The sequence below is a fragment of the Mesocricetus auratus genome, unplaced genomic scaffold, assembly GCF_017639785.1.
Source record: "Mesocricetus auratus isolate SY011 unplaced genomic scaffold, BCM_Maur_2.0 Super-Scaffold_15014, whole genome shotgun sequence".
NCBI lineage: Eukaryota > Metazoa > Chordata > Mammalia > Rodentia > Cricetidae > Mesocricetus > Mesocricetus auratus.
Genome location: NW_024429186.1, coordinates 7,557,545 through 7,575,311, shown reverse-complemented (window position 1 = coordinate 7,575,311; position 17,767 = coordinate 7,557,545). Strand labels below are relative to the sequence as shown.

Sequence of the window (17,767 nt, the reverse complement as noted above, 5' to 3'; positions counted from 1 at the left end):
CTCATTAGCATTCCCATTGGCAGGTGCATCTCTTCATTCTCTGCCTCCTCCACAACTTCCTTCTCCAAGTCCTTGGTGGAGCTTGCGTCCACAGCTCCATCTGACATGGTGGGGGACACCGGTGATCTGATGCAGAAAGAAATTGCCTGTTGTGGAGGAGGAGGAGGAGGAGGAGGAGGAGGAGGAGGAGGAGGAGGAGGAGGAGGAGGAGGAGGAGGAGGAGGAGGAGGAGGAGGAGGAGGAGGCGGTGGCGGCAGCAGTGAGGAGAGAGCAGGACCAGGAACAATGCAATGATGGCTTTTCAGAGCAGCCATCTTTGCATCAATCTTTTATTAACATCTGTTCCAATGATTTTAGTTTGTATTCTCCTGAACATTAATGATACTGAGCACAATTCCATGTACTTAACAGGGCATTCATGTATCTCTTTTGGTGAAGCATGTTCAATTTTAAAAATAGGGTTATTTCCCCCTAACCAAGAAGCTATTTGCGATTGATAACCGCTAGTAGCAAAGGGAAAATCAGTTTTCTCCAATGGAGTCTCACTGGGTTTATTAACAACACTCCAGGCAGGTCATACCCAGGAGCAGTTGGCAAATACAAAATAAATGCTATAGGTTTTTTGTTTTGTTTTGTTTTTGTGAACTTTTTGTTTCACTTTGAGATTTTTGGTCTTACTGGTTTTTTGTTTGTTTTGTGGGGTGTTTTGTTCTAAGAGAGAGAGAACACAAAGCTAGGTGGGTAGGATCTAGGAGGAGTTGGGGGAAGAGGAAACCATGATCCAAATAGTGTGTGAAAATTTAAGCGCAAAAGAAAACATGGGATGTTTCTCTTTTTTTTAAATATAATTTATTTTATTTCATGTTCAACAGTGTTTTGTTTGCACATATGTCTGTGTGAGGGTATCAGATGCCCCGGAGTTGGAGTTAAGACAGTTGTGAGCTGCCATGTGGGTGCTGGGAATTGAACTCAAGACCTCTAAAAGAACAGTCAGTGCCCTTAACCATTGACCCATCTCTCCAGCTCCTTGTTTTCTTATTCAGTTTTCAGAGTTCTTTATATATTCTATACATAAATTATTCATCAAGCATATGATTCCCAAGTATTTCTTGCCAGACTTTGTCTCCTTTTTTCTTAATAATTATTAAGACAGGCTTATATGTACTATGCAACCAAACAGATATGGCTAAAGCCAAATTCATCAGCTGAAAGATGTCTCTCATCAAAAGATGGAGAGCCCAACACATAGCAAAACACAACAAAACAAAACAGGTATCCAATCGAGATTCAAAAGGAAAGAGGAAGACAAAATACCCAGAGAACTTTCTAGAATTATAAATAGATGCTAATCCTCAGAATCATTGAGTTTGACAAAAATCAAAATAAAAGTACACAGCCTCACTCATAAATGGAGGATTATTTATCCCTAATTTCAGTAAATCCCAAATGTCACTAAATCAAAGTAGAAATTTCTGATGTCATCTAACACACAACACAAAGTAGGTCTAGGAGCATACAGCAGCTGTGCAGCAACAGCAAGGAACTACATGGCATCTGAGACAAGTCTGAGCATTCCAGTCACAACACGGAGTTGTCACAGGGACTTGTGACAAGGAAACTAAATAACAAGCTTCTACACATTGCAGACTAAGCAAAAGCTGCTTCAGAAGCAGGTAAATCCCGGCCTGTGTCTGCCCACCATGTTCTTGCTACAGTAACTAAAGTATGAAATTTGTCCTAGACAATTGTTTAAGCATAGCTGAGTCCTTGGTATCACATAAAAAAATGCCACAATTAGCAATTATTTCCAAAAGTCAATCTTGACATTTGTATTCCATTGATCAAAAGTGTCAGGGCAATTCATCAGGTCAAAGGATAGTGTATTTTATCAAATGATACTGGAAAAACTGGAGGTGTGTGTGTGTGTGTCTGTCTGTCTGTGTACAAAAGAATGAATCTGGATTTATACCTTACACCACACACAAAAATTAACTCAAAATAGATCACAGACCATACTTCATATGCGCTAACCCTGTAACATTTAGAATAAATGAGGTCTATCTACAGGCCTTGGACATGTATCAGTGAGGAAGGACCACTGGTGTTCTCAGCAAGAGTGGCTGAGTAAACAGACAAAGGGCTCCGGACTCTACCAAAGCACACGCTTTTTGATGGACTGTGTTCTTTCAAAATAGACATCATCTCTGTGAGCACTTCTATCAAATCAAAGAACCTGGGGTTTTTGGAACCCCATACAGAATACACAACAGAATAAACCAAGTGTCTCTATACCAGTCAGGTACCACCTGGACCAGCAGTTTGCAGAGAGCAGAACTCCCCAGCCCTTGCTAGAGCAGCTGCGATGGGCCTACTCACACCATTCAGCATCTCCTCTGTCCCAGCCCACACACCCTTTCTCCCTCTCAGCTGCTGCTTGATCTGCTCTTCTTGTCTCAGCCCACAAGGCAGAGCATTTACTATGCAGTTGTTCTATCCAGGACAGACACAGGAATTATGGGGAAAATATTTTTGACATAGTGTTAATTTAAAAATGTGCCTTGGAAACAATAAAAGGCAGGTGTGCATGCTATAAATACACTGAAACATCTTTGATGTGATGCTGTCAGCAGTTAGTCCTCTAGACTTCCCTCTAATCACAAGCTCTTATAGAAGGTACAAACACACTTTTAAAAAGAGGGTTATTTTATGTATCTGAGTGTTTTGTCTGCCTGTGCACCACATGAATGCAGTTCCCTCAGAGGCCAGGAGAGGTCAGATCCCCTGGAACTGGAATTACAGATGGTTATTAGTCTCCATGTGGGTGCTGAGAATTGAACCTGGGTCTTCTGGAAGAGCAGCCAGTGCTCTTAACTGCTGAACCATCTCTCCAGCCCCATAAACACTTTTAATTTTAGTTTCAGGTCTAAAACAGCAAGTCTGAGATAAGATGCAGAGAGGTCTTGTCACAGACACAGGACGAGGATGAATGAGAGAGACAGAGACAGACGAATTTCCTGAAACAGTTAATCCATGACAGTGGATTTAGAGTGGACAAATTTGTCAGATGAGGATGTAGGAAATACTCCTTAGAGACTGGATGTAAGGAAGAGTAATGCCCAGCTTTAACATCTGCATTTCTGAGGGGCACAAGGAATATGACACTGAAACCAGGAAAGCAGAGAGTCCTGGAGCAGCAGGCACGCTAGTGTGGTGTACACAGCAGTGAACAAAAAGGAGGGGACGAGAAGGACCAGCACCTGAGCTGTCTTCTGACCTGCAGTCACAAATACTATATGCATGTGCACACACTATATACTCTCTCTCTCTCACACACACACACACATATACATACACACACCATATACTCTCTCTTTGTCTCTCTCTCTCTCTCTCTCTCTCTCTCTCAAACACACACATGCTTCTTAGTAAGATAAACTAGAAATTATGACCCATATGTCTCCGTGGTAGCTGATTTATTTGAATGCTTGGTCCCTAGTTGGTGAATGTTTTTGGGAAGGATTAGGAGGTTTGGTCTTGTTGGAGGAGGTATGGCCTTATTAGTGAAGGCATGAACTTCTGGTGGGCTCTGAGGTTTCAAAAGTCATTTCCAAGCCCAGTCCCAATCTCTCTGCCTCCAAATATGGATCAGGATGCAAGCCTTGAGCTACTGCATCAGCACCATGCCTGTATGCCTGCTGACATGCTCCCTGCCATCATGGTGACGACTCAACCTCTGAAACTGTAGCAAGCCTTCAATTAAATACCTTCTTTATAAGTTGTCTTCATTATGGTGTCTCTTCACAGCAACAGAAAAGTAACAAAGACAGGCTCCATGGTGGCTATCCATAAAACTTAAGAAAACTGTTATTAACTTGGTTACACTCTGTCTCCTTCCTTCCCTCGCTCCTCTCTGTCTCAGGGAGGGTTTATATATGCAGACCATACTGGCCTCAAACTCACAGAAATCCACCTGTTTCTTCCTCTCAAGAGCTGGGGTTGAAGGCATGTACCACCATGCCTGCCTTCTCTCTCTCTTAAAACAGGGTCTCATTTATCCCAGATGACCTTGAACTCACAATGACCCTCTTGTCTTCCCTTCCCCAGTGCTGAAGTTACAGGCATATGCCACCATTCTTGGCTTGTGAGGTGGTGGACATGGAGCCCATACATGCTAGGAAAAGACTCTTAACAACTTAATTACAGCCCTGAATATTGTGTGGACAAAGTATAAAATGGTAACTAATTAGAACTAAATAAAGTATATAAATATTGTCAACCTTGACAAAATAAGTTATATGATACTTAAAATTTAGAAAGAGGAAAGACAGAAGAAGGGGTATGATGGGGGAAGTCCTGTGATTATGTCAATAAAGCACTATTGGCCAATAGGGAACTAAGATAGGTGGGACTAGGAATCCAGGAGGACTCTGGGAAGGAGAAACACAGAGAGTCGAGATGTAACGCCATGGGGTAGGAAGCCCGGAAACCTCTCTGGTAAGAGAAATACTTAGATTAACAATTATGGGGTAATTACTTAAGTCAGAGCTAGCCAGTAAGAAACAAGCAAGGCCAACAGCTTCATAATTAATATAGCCTCCTGTGTGTTTATTTGGAACTGATGCGGCTCTGGAATCAGGCTGGCGGGAAGGCTTCTCTCAAGGAAAAGGCTTTACAGGGGTAGGAGGCTAGTATCCTTTTGCATAGATGGGAGGTCATGTGGCTTAAAGCAGTTCAAAGAAGCAGAGATTTGGGGCTAGAGAGATGGCTCATTAATTAAGAGCACTTATTGCTCTTTCAGAGGACCTGAATCCTAGCACGTACACGACAGTTTTAGGGGATCTGAAGCTCTCTTCTGGCCTCCACAGACACTGGTGATGCACATGGTATGTGTGTGTGTGTGTGTGTATGTGTGTGTGTATATATCTATCTATCTTATGGAGGCAAATCACATAAATAAAAATAAGTCTTCAGAAGAGGAGGAGCTGGCAATGGCAATTCAGTCTAGGTCTTTCATATCCAGAGTTTGAAATCCAACACTTTTTGAGTTCTAACCTTACTTTTGGATTAGGGATAGTTAACCAATGACATCTATGTAGTATTTCCAATCTGAAAAACTATGAAATCTGAAGCACATGGAATAAGTGATCCTCAACCTGTACGTTCACAGAGGTAAACAAACAGCACGTCACTGATAAGCTGAGAAGTTGAGAGGCCTGGGATGCCGTTACCTTCTCTAATTCCTAAGGATTGGCCAATTATAGTTATAGACTTAAAAGATTGCTTCTTCACCATACCGTTACAAGAAAACGACAGAGAAAAGTTCGCCTTCACGGTACCTACCTATAATAATTCCCGTCCAGTACAGAGATTCCAGTGGAAGGTACTACCTCAAGGTATGTTAAACAGCCCAACTTTGTGTCAATATTTTGTGAATAAACCTCTAGAAATAATTCGTAAAAAATTTCCACATTCGTTAATATATCATTATATGGATGACATATTACTGTCTGATTCAAATAAGGATACTTTGGAAAAGATGTTTGAAGCAGTAAAGGAAACTTTGCCTCGCTGGGGATTACAAATTGCCCCAGAAAAAATACAAAGAGGAGATTCTATTAACTATTTAGATTATAGAATAGATGCTCAGAAAATTAGACCACAGAAAGTACAGATTAGAAGAGATTGTTACCGGACTCTTAATGATCTTCAAAAACTATTAGGAGAAATCTCTCAATTACAGACAATTATCGGTGTAGAAGGGCATGATTTAAAACACCTGAAAATGGCTTTAAAAGGCGATAAAGACCTAAACAGCCCACGAGTACTATTAGCTGAGGCTGAAAAAGAATTAGAATGGGTAGAAAAGAGAATATTAGAAGCACATGTGGACCATGTGGATCCAAAGCTGGACTGTATTCTGGTTATTTTACCATCTAGAGAATACCCCTCAGGAATATTAATGCAGAGGGAAGACATCATACTAGAATGGGTATTTCTGCCACATAAACAGAATAAAAAATTGAAAACATATATAGAAAAGATCTCCGATTTGATATTAAAAGATAAGTTAAGGCTTCGTCAACTGACTGGGAAAGACCCAGCTGAAATTATTGTACCTTTAATGAATGAGGAAATTTCCTCCTTATGGAAGGATAATGAGTATTGGCAAATAGCTTGCAGTGACTTTTTGGGAAGTATTAGTAACAACTATCCCAAAACAGAGAGAATCAAATTCATAAATAAAACAATTTGGATTCTTCCGCGTATCGTGAGGCAAACACCTATTTCTGGAGTTCTTACCTTCTACATGGATCAGGAAATATAAGTAAAGTAGTTCAAAGCCCTTACAACTCCGTACAAAAGGCAGAGTTATATGCCATTGTCATGGTACTTAAAGACTTTACAGAGCCTCTCAATATAGTCACGGATTCTCAGTATGCAGAAAGAGTTATCTTGCACATTGAGACTGCAGAATTTGTTCCTGATAGTACAGAATTAACCTCATTATTTTTACAATTACAGGAAACCATCAGAAACAGGACTCATCCTATATTTATATATATAACACACATCAGATCCCACTCCTGACACCATTATGTAAAGAGAAGCCTTTTCCTTGAGAGAAGCCTTCCCGCCAGCCTGGTTCTAGAGCTGCATCACTCCCAAGTAAACACACAGGAAGCTATATTAATTATATAGCTGTTGGCCTTGCTTGTTTCTTACTAGATATCTCTGACTTAAGTATTTATCCCATAATTGCTAATCTAAGTATTTCCCTTACCGGAGAGGTTTCCAAGCTTCCTACTCCATGGCGTTACATCTTGACTCCCTGTGTTTCTCCTTCCCAGAGTTCTCCTGGACTCCTAGTCCCACCTATCTTGGTTCCCTATTGGCCCAACAGTGCTTTATTGACATATACATAGGACTTCCCCCATCATCCTCTAGTCTAGTAATTATTCGGAAAACTCATTGCTAAAATTTCCAAAAAAGGCCAGGTTGAAAATTTCCCTATCTACTTGTCCTTTCCAGCATGCCAGCATTCCTAAGAAGAATGCCTTCCATGTCTCCGAGACCATAAATAACACGAACCTACTTTCCAATGCTACACAGATTGCTGAAGGAATTTCTCTCATTGCTCTTCAATCCTGACAGAATGATCAGAACACCAACACTGAAGAAATGAAACCAGCCTGTCTGGTCAATTCTTTGTTTCAGGGCTGGAAAGGCAGGCTACTGAGCTTACTGACCAGTCAGCCCCATCTACTTGGAAAGTTACAGACCAGTGAGATCCCATCTCGAAAAGCAAGGTGGACAGGTCCTGAGAGACAACACTGCAGTTGTCTCTGGGTCTCCACAGCAGTGGTTTTCAACCATCCTAATTCTGCAACCCTTTAATACAGTTCATCATGTTGTGGCAACCCCCAACCATAAAGTTATTTTCATTGCTACTTCATAACTTTAATTCTGTTACTGTTATGAACTGTAACATAATCTATATGAGAACCATAGGGTGAGAACCACTGTTCTACCGCCTCACAAACTCAAGTACACCTGCTTACCAACACAAGCATTCCTGTATATGACTAGTACTCAAACATACTAAAACAAAAAAATCAGTTTAGTTCATATAACTTACCCCATTTTCAGTACGCTTTTCTCCAGGTACATTTATTACATTTCTCTGAGTTCTCTGCTCTTGGGTCTGACGACCACCTAAAGAGATGAGAGGATCAAGCTTACTTCGATGGCTCATCCACACTGTTAACTGAATTTAGAAGGACTGTGAAAACACCCCTGGTGTGCCTATGAAGGGGGTTTCCAGGAGGGTTTAACTAAGGTGGGAATGCGCACCCTGAATGTGTGCACCACCAGGCCACGGGCTTGGGTTCTGAACTGAATGAGAGGATGGAAAGTTCATGCTCTGCTCCCTGCCATCAGTCAGCTAGAGCAGCCTTCCTATCAGCCTTCTCACAGTGATGGATACAGTATGTCTTAAACTGTGAACCAAAAGAAACTTTGTCAGCTACTTTCCCGTATATCTTTTTTTTTACTTACATTTGAGTTTCATGTGAAAACCGAACTTATTTCTACTTAAAAAAAAAAAAAAAAGCTTATCATCGTTATTGTTTTTGAGACAAGGTTTTGCTATATATAGCCTTGGCTGGCCTGGAACTTGCTATGCAGACTCAGAGATCCTCCTGTATGTGTCATCACACGTGTGTGTGTGTGTGTGTGTGTGTGTGTGTGTGTGTGTGTGTGTGTGTGTGTGTACATGCCCAAAGAGTCCAGAAGAGGGTATTTGGTCCCTTGGAGCTGGTTTTTCTAGTGGTTGTGAGCTTCGTGATCTTCATGCTGGGATCTGAATTTGAGTTCTCTGGAAGAGGAGCAAGCACTTTTAACTGCTGAGTCATCTCTTTGGCTCTCAGCTATTTTTTTTTAATCACAGAAATGAGAAAAATAACAACTACAATTACTAACTCTTTGATTTTTCACTTATTTGCATACTTATTGAGCATAATGTAAAAATATCGACTTAGTACAGTTAAAATATTTTACAATTGGTCTTTTCATGTGTTGCTTCTTGTACTTTAATTTACACACACACACACACACACACACACACACACACACACACGCATACACAGTCTATCTCAAACATGAAACTCAAGAAACTGACTTGCTTTCAAAAGTGTTTGAACTTGGGGCTGGAGAGCTGGCTCTGTGGTTATGAGCACTGGCTGCTCTTCTGGAGGCCCAGGGTTCAATTCCCCAATATCCTCACGGTGGCTCACAACCTTCTGTAACTACAAGTCCCAGGGAATCTGACACTCTTCTGGTTCTGAGGGCACCAGGTATGTATGTGGTGCACACACAGACATACCGGCAAAACACACATATACATAAAGTAAATTTAAAAACAAACAGTGTGTTTTAACTGCCAGGTATGGTGATACACACCTTTAATCTCAACACTCAGAGGCAGAGGCAGGCCGATCTTTATGAGTTTGAGGCCAGGCTGGTCTACATATTGAGTCCTAGGCCAGCCAAGGATACAGAGACCCTGTCTCAAAAACAAACAAACAAATAAAACCCCAGCTCAGCTAGCAGGAGCAATTCCCTTTAATACAGAATAGAAATAAAGAAGGGCAGCCAGGCATTGTGGCACAGGCCTTTAATCCAAGCACTTGGGAGGCCAGCCTGGCCTATTGAGAGGTTCTAGGACAGCCAGGGGCCAACAGAGAGAACCTGTGTCAATATGGATAGACAATGAATGATGGATAAAGGAGGGTAACTTGTAGTAAAGGAATCCTTCTTTACAAAATTACCTCCTTTTGAGTTTATGATTAATACCAAAGGTCACCTATAATCACTGTAATACAATAAAAATCTTTTAACTCTACAGTGTTTATGTATCAGGAGAAAAATTCCCTTATCTTCTGCAAACTGAAATTTAAAAACAGATATATGTTTTTACAGTTCAAAATTCAAAAGAAACAGAAAGGATATTATTACTTTAATTATGTCAGAGTGCTTATAGTCATCAGTTTTCCTTTTCCTTTCTTTTTTGTCCTTTTTGTTATCTGTTTTTGTTTGTTTATAAAACAGGAACTCACAATGTAGCATTGGCTGGCCTGGAGCTCAGAGAGCCACTTGCCTCTGCCTCCTGAGTGCTGGAATTAAAGGTGTGCACCCCCACACCTGGCTTTGTCTCTGTTTTAAATAGCACACTTACTGGTCTTGTCTTTTATATGATGTTACACTGACAAAGGCTTGATCCACTCTAAAATTAGAAATTCTTCTCATAGTCTTTTTCCTTATTATTTCAAGGTTTTATTTTAAATTCTGGATGTTTGACCTATGTGGCATTTATTAAAATTAATCTCTTCACACATTGCAAGTTTACACATTGTCATATTTGAATGCATTTTCTTACCAACTTGGTGTCCCAAAAGAAAGCAAGAGCCTGTGCCTACGGGTTGTGACATACTCAAATTTGCAACTGCAGAGGTCAAAGGCACATGGGATACACATTCTCTCTCCCAACAATTTTGAATGAAGGAAGAAAATGTGTAAATAATTTTTTCTAAATTAACTAGAATAATAGAGGTTAACAAGTAAATGAAGAAGAAAATATGGAATCTACCTTGTTCACTGCTCTCAGCTGGAGAGTCCTCATGTCGAAGAAAAAATTTCACTTCTTCCCTGCGAGGTCCCCACTTCTGCAGGTGGTCATACATCATGTGATCATAGGGGATAGGGCGTTCTAGGAGAAAGACTACAGTTTACTCCACAAACAAAATGACACCAGTCAAAGCACACATGCATGCACACACACACAAACACACACACCACACGCACACACATACACACACTAGAATTCAAGGACATTATAAGCACTTTATTTTACTTTAGTGAACAACACACAAACCCAAGAATACATGTCAGAGTAAATCCCCAGTGTCTGATAGGGAACAATGAAAACATTGTTTAAAGAGTTACTTGTCACAAAGCAGTATACCTTGCACCCTTCAGAGGAATGAAACAAACCAGCTATATCATTTTATTTATTAAAATGTTACACATGGCAATAGATGACCAAAGGTCCACCAGAGCACTTCCTGCAGAGGCAGGCAGATTATTAGCTTGGTAAATGTCAGCCTCTGCAAGGGCTGGCAGTTTAAACTCTATTTCAAATATTTTTCAGAATACTGGGTTGATTTATTGTAAGTGTTTTTCCTGCATGTATGTCTGTGTACTACATATATGCATGCCCCCAGAGACCGGAAGAGGGCATCAGACCTCCTGGAACTGGAGTTCCTGGCAGCTGTGACCTACATGTGAGTGCTGTGAATTGAACTGGGTCCTCTTGAAGAGTAGTCTGCACTCTTAGTGCTCAAGCATCTTTCCAACCCCTCAAGTATTTTTTTTAAAGAAGCAGAAATTACTAACAGAGTGTTCTTTTACTAACCCCTTGACTGGTAAAGAACACTAATGTGGCCACTTCATTTCCCTGTTTATAATGTGCTCCACTTCTCCTCTCTGTGCCTACTTCAGCTACTTCTGAGACAACAGAAGCAATGAACCTTACTTCCTAAAAAACAAACGAAGACTGAGTATACATTTTTTTTTTTGGCTCTTTGGATTTCTTAGATTTATTTACTTACTTACTTAACTTAGAGACAGAATCTCACCATGTAACTTAGGTTGGCCTGAAACTCACTATGTAAATCAGCCTGCCTCAGGCTGGGTGGTGGTGGTGGCAGCAGTGCACACCTTTAATGACAGCACTTAAGAGACAAAAGCAGACTGTACATGGCGGCGCACGCCTTTAATCCCAGCCCTCTAGAGGCAGAGGCAGGTGGATCTCTGTGAGTTCGAGGCCAGCCTGGTCTACAGAGTGAGTTCCAGGACAACCTCGAAAGCCACAGAGAAACCCTGTCTCGAAAAACAAACAAACAAACAAACAAACAAAGCGACAAAAGCAGGTGAATCTCTGAGCTCAAGGCTAGCCTGGTCTACAGATCAAGTTCCAGGAGAGCCAAGGTTACACAGAGAAAAAAAAAAACAAAACAAAGCAACAAACAAAACAAAACAAAACTCTGCCTGTCTCTGCCTTCTGAGTACTGAGATTATTATTTCTGCAGTGCTGGAGACTGAACCCATTGCCTCTCATATACTAGGCTACTGCTATGACTGTGTGCATTCATGCATATGTAGCCCAGAGAACAACCTTGGGAGTCATTCTTTGGGCACTGAACTTATTATTGCTTATTATTATTATTGAGATGGGGTGTCTCCCTGGCCTGAGCTTGCCCAATAGACTAAGTCAGTCAGTGTGTCAGGGGCCCATGTCCACCACCTCAGCCCTGGGGTCATAATCACAAACTAGTGCACTAGACTCTGCCCATTTACGGTTTTTTGTGTGTGTTTGGTTGGTTGTTGCTTTGCTTTTATCTGTCTGGAGCAGGGTATTGCTGTTCTCTTTCTATTGGAACAAACAGCCCTGGGTGGCCACCACTGTGTAGATCAGGATGGTTTTACACCTGTATCCATCTTTCTACATCTGCCCTTCTGTCTTCTCTACACTGTCTGCCTTGAAAAATGAAAACAAAAACATTTTTAAATAAAAATATAAGTGCCTATAAGTCTTTTCCAATTTTAGTTCACACTTTTTGTTTTGTTTTCTTTTTTGAGACAGGACTAGTCGAACTTATACGCTCAAGAAACATTCTCATCTCCATCCCCTGCCTTGGCCTGAGTAGCAAGGGCTGAAAGTGGTACCACTGTGCCTGGCTAGTTTTGAGTTTTTTATATAATAATTCATTGGATTTTACATGATAAAAAACAGATTCTCTTCTGTCCTTTCTAAAAGTTTAAAGTACTGCTCATGGTGAATTTATTTCTATATAGTAGGACAGCACACTCAGGAATTCCAAGACCACTCAACAATTATCAGTGCTGTGTAGTAGGACAGCACACTCAGGAATTCCAAGACCACTCAACAATTATCAGTGCTGTATAGTAGGACAGCACACTCAGTAGTTCAATTCTCATCACAAAGCTGAATCCAAACCATCTCACGTGTCTTCACCCTTTGCTCTCACATTGTTTCATCAGCAATTGGTCAGGATCTTTTTTCAAAAGGTAAAAAATTTCCCTGGAGCCCTATTTACTTACATATACATTTTGGGGAACCCCACACCTTTGTGTACTGAGTTTTCTGTTTGTGGTGGTTTGAATAATAGCCCCATAGTTGGGCAGGGTGTGCATGTCTTTAATCCCAGCACTTGGGAGACAGACAGAACGATCTCTGAGTTTGAGGCCATCCTGAGCTACTCAGAGAAACCCTGCCTCAAAAAACCAAAAACCAAATTTTTAAATAATAATAATAATAGTACTTGATTGTCTCTAAGGGTTCTTTAAACATTTCCATTTGGACATCTATCTTTTTATCACCTCAAACCCAACATGGTTCAATTGTTTTTCCTCTAAGCATTACTTTCATGTCATTCCCTATTTAAAATATGCATAACTAAAATATGCACAGAGAGCTAGAAAAGATCTCTGTGGTACCAGAGCCTTGCAAGAGGGAACATGATACCTTCTTTCTAAATTCAACTACTTCCTATTTTCTTTTAGCTTTTACTTTGTTTGTTGTTGTTGTTGTTTTGTTTTGTTTGAGATGGTGTCTCATGTAGCCTGGGATGGCCTCAAACTCACTATATAAGAGGGTGTAACCTTGAACTCCTGATCCTTCACCTTGTGTGCTAGAATTATAGGAAGCAGGTACACACCAATATGCCCATATTAAATTCCTTCTTTAGGGCATAAACTTGCAGAGTTTCCTGCATTCTGCAGTCATTACATTTGAGAATTTTCTCTGCCTGCTTGCTAACAAGTCTTTTAATATAAGGAATAGGGTTTTACTATTTATTCTCAGTTTAATACTATTCAAGGAGAACTTAATATTTACACCACATGCTGTCTCCCTGACATTATTAGATGGGAAAAGAACTGAGGTATAGCTCAGTGGTAAAGCATGTACTGAGCATTTGTAAGGTCCTGGGTTCCATGCCCAGAACCGCACACAAAACCAAAAACACTAAAAGGAGGAGGCTCAGCTGGTGAAGGTGCCGGACTGGTGCACAGAACCCGTATCAAAGAAAGGTAGAACTCACTGCGGGAAGCCATCCTCTGACCTCACACGAGTTCACACAACACTAAGCCATCCTGCTAGTCACGTACAGAACCGTAGCCCCATACCACAGCTGTTTCTCTGTCATTACTCAGCTCCTTCCTGCACAGGTAACTGCGAGTCACGGCAGTGTGTCCACTCAAGCACACTGGGTTGTAAGAAGCCACCATGGACTCTTCACATACCACTTCCTCTCCACACTTCAGCCAGGTGGCAACTGCCCTCTCCAGGTTCCTTGCAGAATTCTACGACATCTCGACAGGTGGTTTCTGGTGTTATAGGAACTTCTGTTAAAATCTGTTCATTGTTGCTCAAGAACACGGTTAATATCATCTGTGAGAGAAAAGGTTAGAATCACAGTTTAGATTCCTCATATAAGAGCTTACTATTTTTAACTGTTTATGTCAGCAAACACAGTTGCAGGGCTGTAGGGATAGCTCAACAGTTAAGAACACTTTGTTTTTCTTACAGAGGACCTAGGTTTGATTTCCAGCACCCACGTGTCAGTCACAATTGTCCATAACTCCAGATCCACTGGATTCAATACCTTCTTCTGACCTTGGTGGGTACCAGCATGCATGTGGTACACAGACATACATATAAGCAGCACACTTATACACCCTTACATATAAAATAAAATTAAAACTCTAAAAAAAAATCACATTCCAGCAGGCTGTTGAGCTGGCTCAGTGGTAAACATACTTGCTGCCAAGTCCAATGGCCTGAGTTCAATCCTGTGTTTGATGGGGGAACCACATTCTCCCAAAATCTGTCCTCTGACAATGCCCACACCAACCCTCTCCCCAATACAAAATAATTAAATAAATGAAAAATAAAAAACACAATGCAAAAATATCAGTGGGACAAGCTGACAGCCCCATCTCAAAGGGGAAAATTATAAATGACACAGTGCTTCAAACCCAAGTAGAAAGTTTCCCATCTGAAAAAAACTGAACTCACAAGCCGGGCACCTTTAATTCCAGCACCCGGGAGGCAGAAGCTGGCAGATCTCTGTGAGTTTGAGGCTAGCCTGGTCTACAGAACCAGTTCCAGGATAGGCTCTAAAATACAGAGAAACCCTGTTTCAAAAAAACAAACAAGCCGGGTGGTGGTGGCGCACGCCTTTAATCCCAGCACTCGGGAGGCAGAGGCAGGCAGATCTCTGTGAGTTTGAGACTAGGCTGGACCGACAGCCTCCAAAGCAATACAGAGAAACCCTGTCTCCTAAAAACCAACCCCCCCCAAAACAAAAAAAAAAACCCAACCAAATAAACAAACAAAACTGAACTCACTCACTCCTGATCTCATGCACTGGCAAAAGTTGTTTCTAGATCAAATACTTTAAAATTAGTATTTCTTTTTTTTAAGAATTTATTTTAATTTATTTTTAAATTTAAATTTAAATTAGAAACAAGGTTGCTTTACATGTCAATTCCAGGTCCCTCTCCGTTTCCCTCCCCTCCTTCCGTGCCCTCCCACCAACCCCCCCCCAATATCCCCTCATTTCCCCAGGGAGGGGGAGGCACCACATAAGTGTTTGGAATCAAACCCAGGTCCTCTGCAAGAGCACAAAGTGTTCTTAACCACCAAGTCATCATCTCTCCAGCCCTATCACAGATATAACTCCTAAAACTATGGAAGTTCTAGACTGAACAAGAAAGAAGAAAACTCTGGTTTTGATACCTACTTGGTATAGACGTCTTTCTAACTAATAATTCAAAAGCCAGAGTCACAAGAAGATTGATTATTCATGCACATTAAATATAAAAATTTTATAAAGCAAAGACAAACTGGGAAAATATTTGCAGCTCATATTACAAATAAATGGCTAGGGCTGGAGAGATGGCTCAGAGGTTAAGAGCACTGGCTGCTCTTCCAGAGGTCATGAGTTCAATTCCCAGCAACCACATGGTGGCTCACAACCATCTGTAATGAGATCTGGTGCTTTCTTCTGGTCTGCATGGATACATGCAGGCAGAACATTGTATATATAATAAATAAATCTAAAAAAATGGCTAATCTCAATCTATAAAGAGCCCTTAAAATCGCCAACAAAACACTAAAGATCCAATTCATTAAAAAAAATAAAAGGGCTCCCAGCATCACAGCAAAAGATAAACAAATGGCCTTAAATATGCCATGCAAAAATACATCATAATACATTTGAAAAAAATAAAGACTGCCTAGCTTGTTTTCTTTTTAATCTAGAACAAGGCTGTTCTGACATAAACTCTTAAGACACAGTATTGGAAATAATTTTTAAAAAGCAATATTCAACGGGCATTGGTGTCATACGCCTTTAATCCCAGCCCTCGGGAGGCAGAGGCAGGTGGATCTCTGTGAGTTCCAGACTAGCCTGGTCTACCGAGGGAGTTCCAGGACATGGTCCAAAACAATACAGAGAAACCCTGTCTCAAAAAAAAACCAAAACAATATTCTTTGGATACAATTTAAACTAAAGATTTCCTCTAATCCAGTGGTTCTCAACTCTCCTAATGCTGCTTCCCTTTAATACAGTTCCTCATGTTGTGGTGACCCCCAACCATAAAATTATTTCATTGCTACTTCATAACTGTAATTTTGTTGTTATTGAACCATCATGTAAATACATGATATTCAGGATATCTGATATGTGACCCCAAAAGGGGTTGTAACCCACAGGTTGAGAACTGCTTTCCAGAAAGCATCCAAAGTTTCTTCATTATTCTTTCAACAAAGGTCAAAAATAAGGATAGCCAGATATGGTGGTGCACATATTTAGTCCCAGTCATCTGGAGGTAGAGGCATGTGATGTCTGTGAGTTTGAGGCCAGCCCAGTCTATACAGTGTGTTTTAGACCAGCCAGGGCTACATAGTGAAACTCTCTCTCAGAAACAAAAACCAAGGCCTAGGTGCAACAGAATCTCAGCACTGGAATCTCAGCATTGGAAGAGTAGAGACAGGAGGATCCCCGGAGCTCACAAGTCAGCTAGCTTAGCAAGATAGGGCCAAACCCAGGTTTAATGAGAGATCCTTCCTCAAAACAACAGCAACAGAGGAAGATCCTGATGTCAACTTCTGGTCTCGAAACACATGCACACATATGTGTGTGTGTAAATAAACAAACACATTCACATATACATACTCTCCAAAAAGTAGGAACTGGTTTGGGGAGATGGATGAGTCAATAAAATGTTTGCCTTGTAAACACAAGGATCTAAATTAGATATCCAGAACCCACATAAATAGCCAGGGCATGATAGCATGCTTGTAATCCCAGTACTAAGGAGGTGATAACTCCTAGAATACTGGCGCTTGCCGGTCAAACAACAGACAGTGTTTCAAAAACCAAGGAGGGCCATGTGTGTTGGTACATGCCTTTCTTTAATCCCAGTACTCTGGAGCCAGAAGCAAAAGTATTCCTAAGAGTTCCAGGACAGCCAGGGCTGCATAGGAAGACCCAGCTCAAAACAAACTAAAAAAAACTGGATGGCACCCCAAGGAGAACACCCTCTGCCATGTATACACACACACACACACACACACACACACACACACACACACGAATATACTTCACACATACATACACAGGTATATGGGTCCACACACATGAAAATACTCCCCATACACATACAAAGGCATATGCACCCACATAGATGAATACACTGGACACAAACATATATAGGCATGTGAACCCACACACATGTACATGTACACAGACATAAAAATAGGAGCATATCTATAATCAAGAGGTACCAACAAAGTTAACAAGCATGTGAAGAAAAAGGAAACCTGTACGCTCATGGTGGAAATGTACAGTAGCCATTCTGAACAACAATGCAGCAGATCAGTGACCCAGCAATACCACTTCTCAGTACCACTGAGAAGAGTAACATCTAGCCACACAAAGTATTCCATACACATGTTGTTGGCAGCTTTGTTCATTCATAATAGCAAAAGAAGAAACAACTCAAATAACTGCCAACTGACCATCAATAAAGAAAATGTGGCCCACCACACAACAGACTATCAAGGATGAATTCTGAACAGATTATATAGGCGGAAGAGGTCAGAAGTAAAAAAAAAAAAAAA

The 17,767-nt window shown here is 40.9% G+C and overlaps 1 protein-coding gene across 2 annotated transcripts in view; it reads right to left on the bottom strand.

Annotated features, from left to right (window-relative positions):
• The window catches only part of Ppp1r13b (protein phosphatase 1 regulatory subunit 13B), a 73,043-nt gene that overhangs the window by 24,671 nt on the left and 30,605 nt on the right, over positions 1-17,767 (bottom strand). For both annotated transcript variants that reach the window (XM_040742382.1, XM_040742383.1), the window contains exons 2-4: positions 13,882-14,029; positions 10,145-10,264; positions 7,637-7,713 (exon numbers count right to left, since the gene is read on the bottom strand). In XM_040742382.1, the coding sequence (XP_040598316.1) occupies positions 7,637-7,713; positions 10,145-10,264; positions 13,882-14,029 (345 nt within the window). The remainder of the gene's footprint in view (positions 1-7,636; positions 7,714-10,144; positions 10,265-13,881; positions 14,030-17,767) is intronic.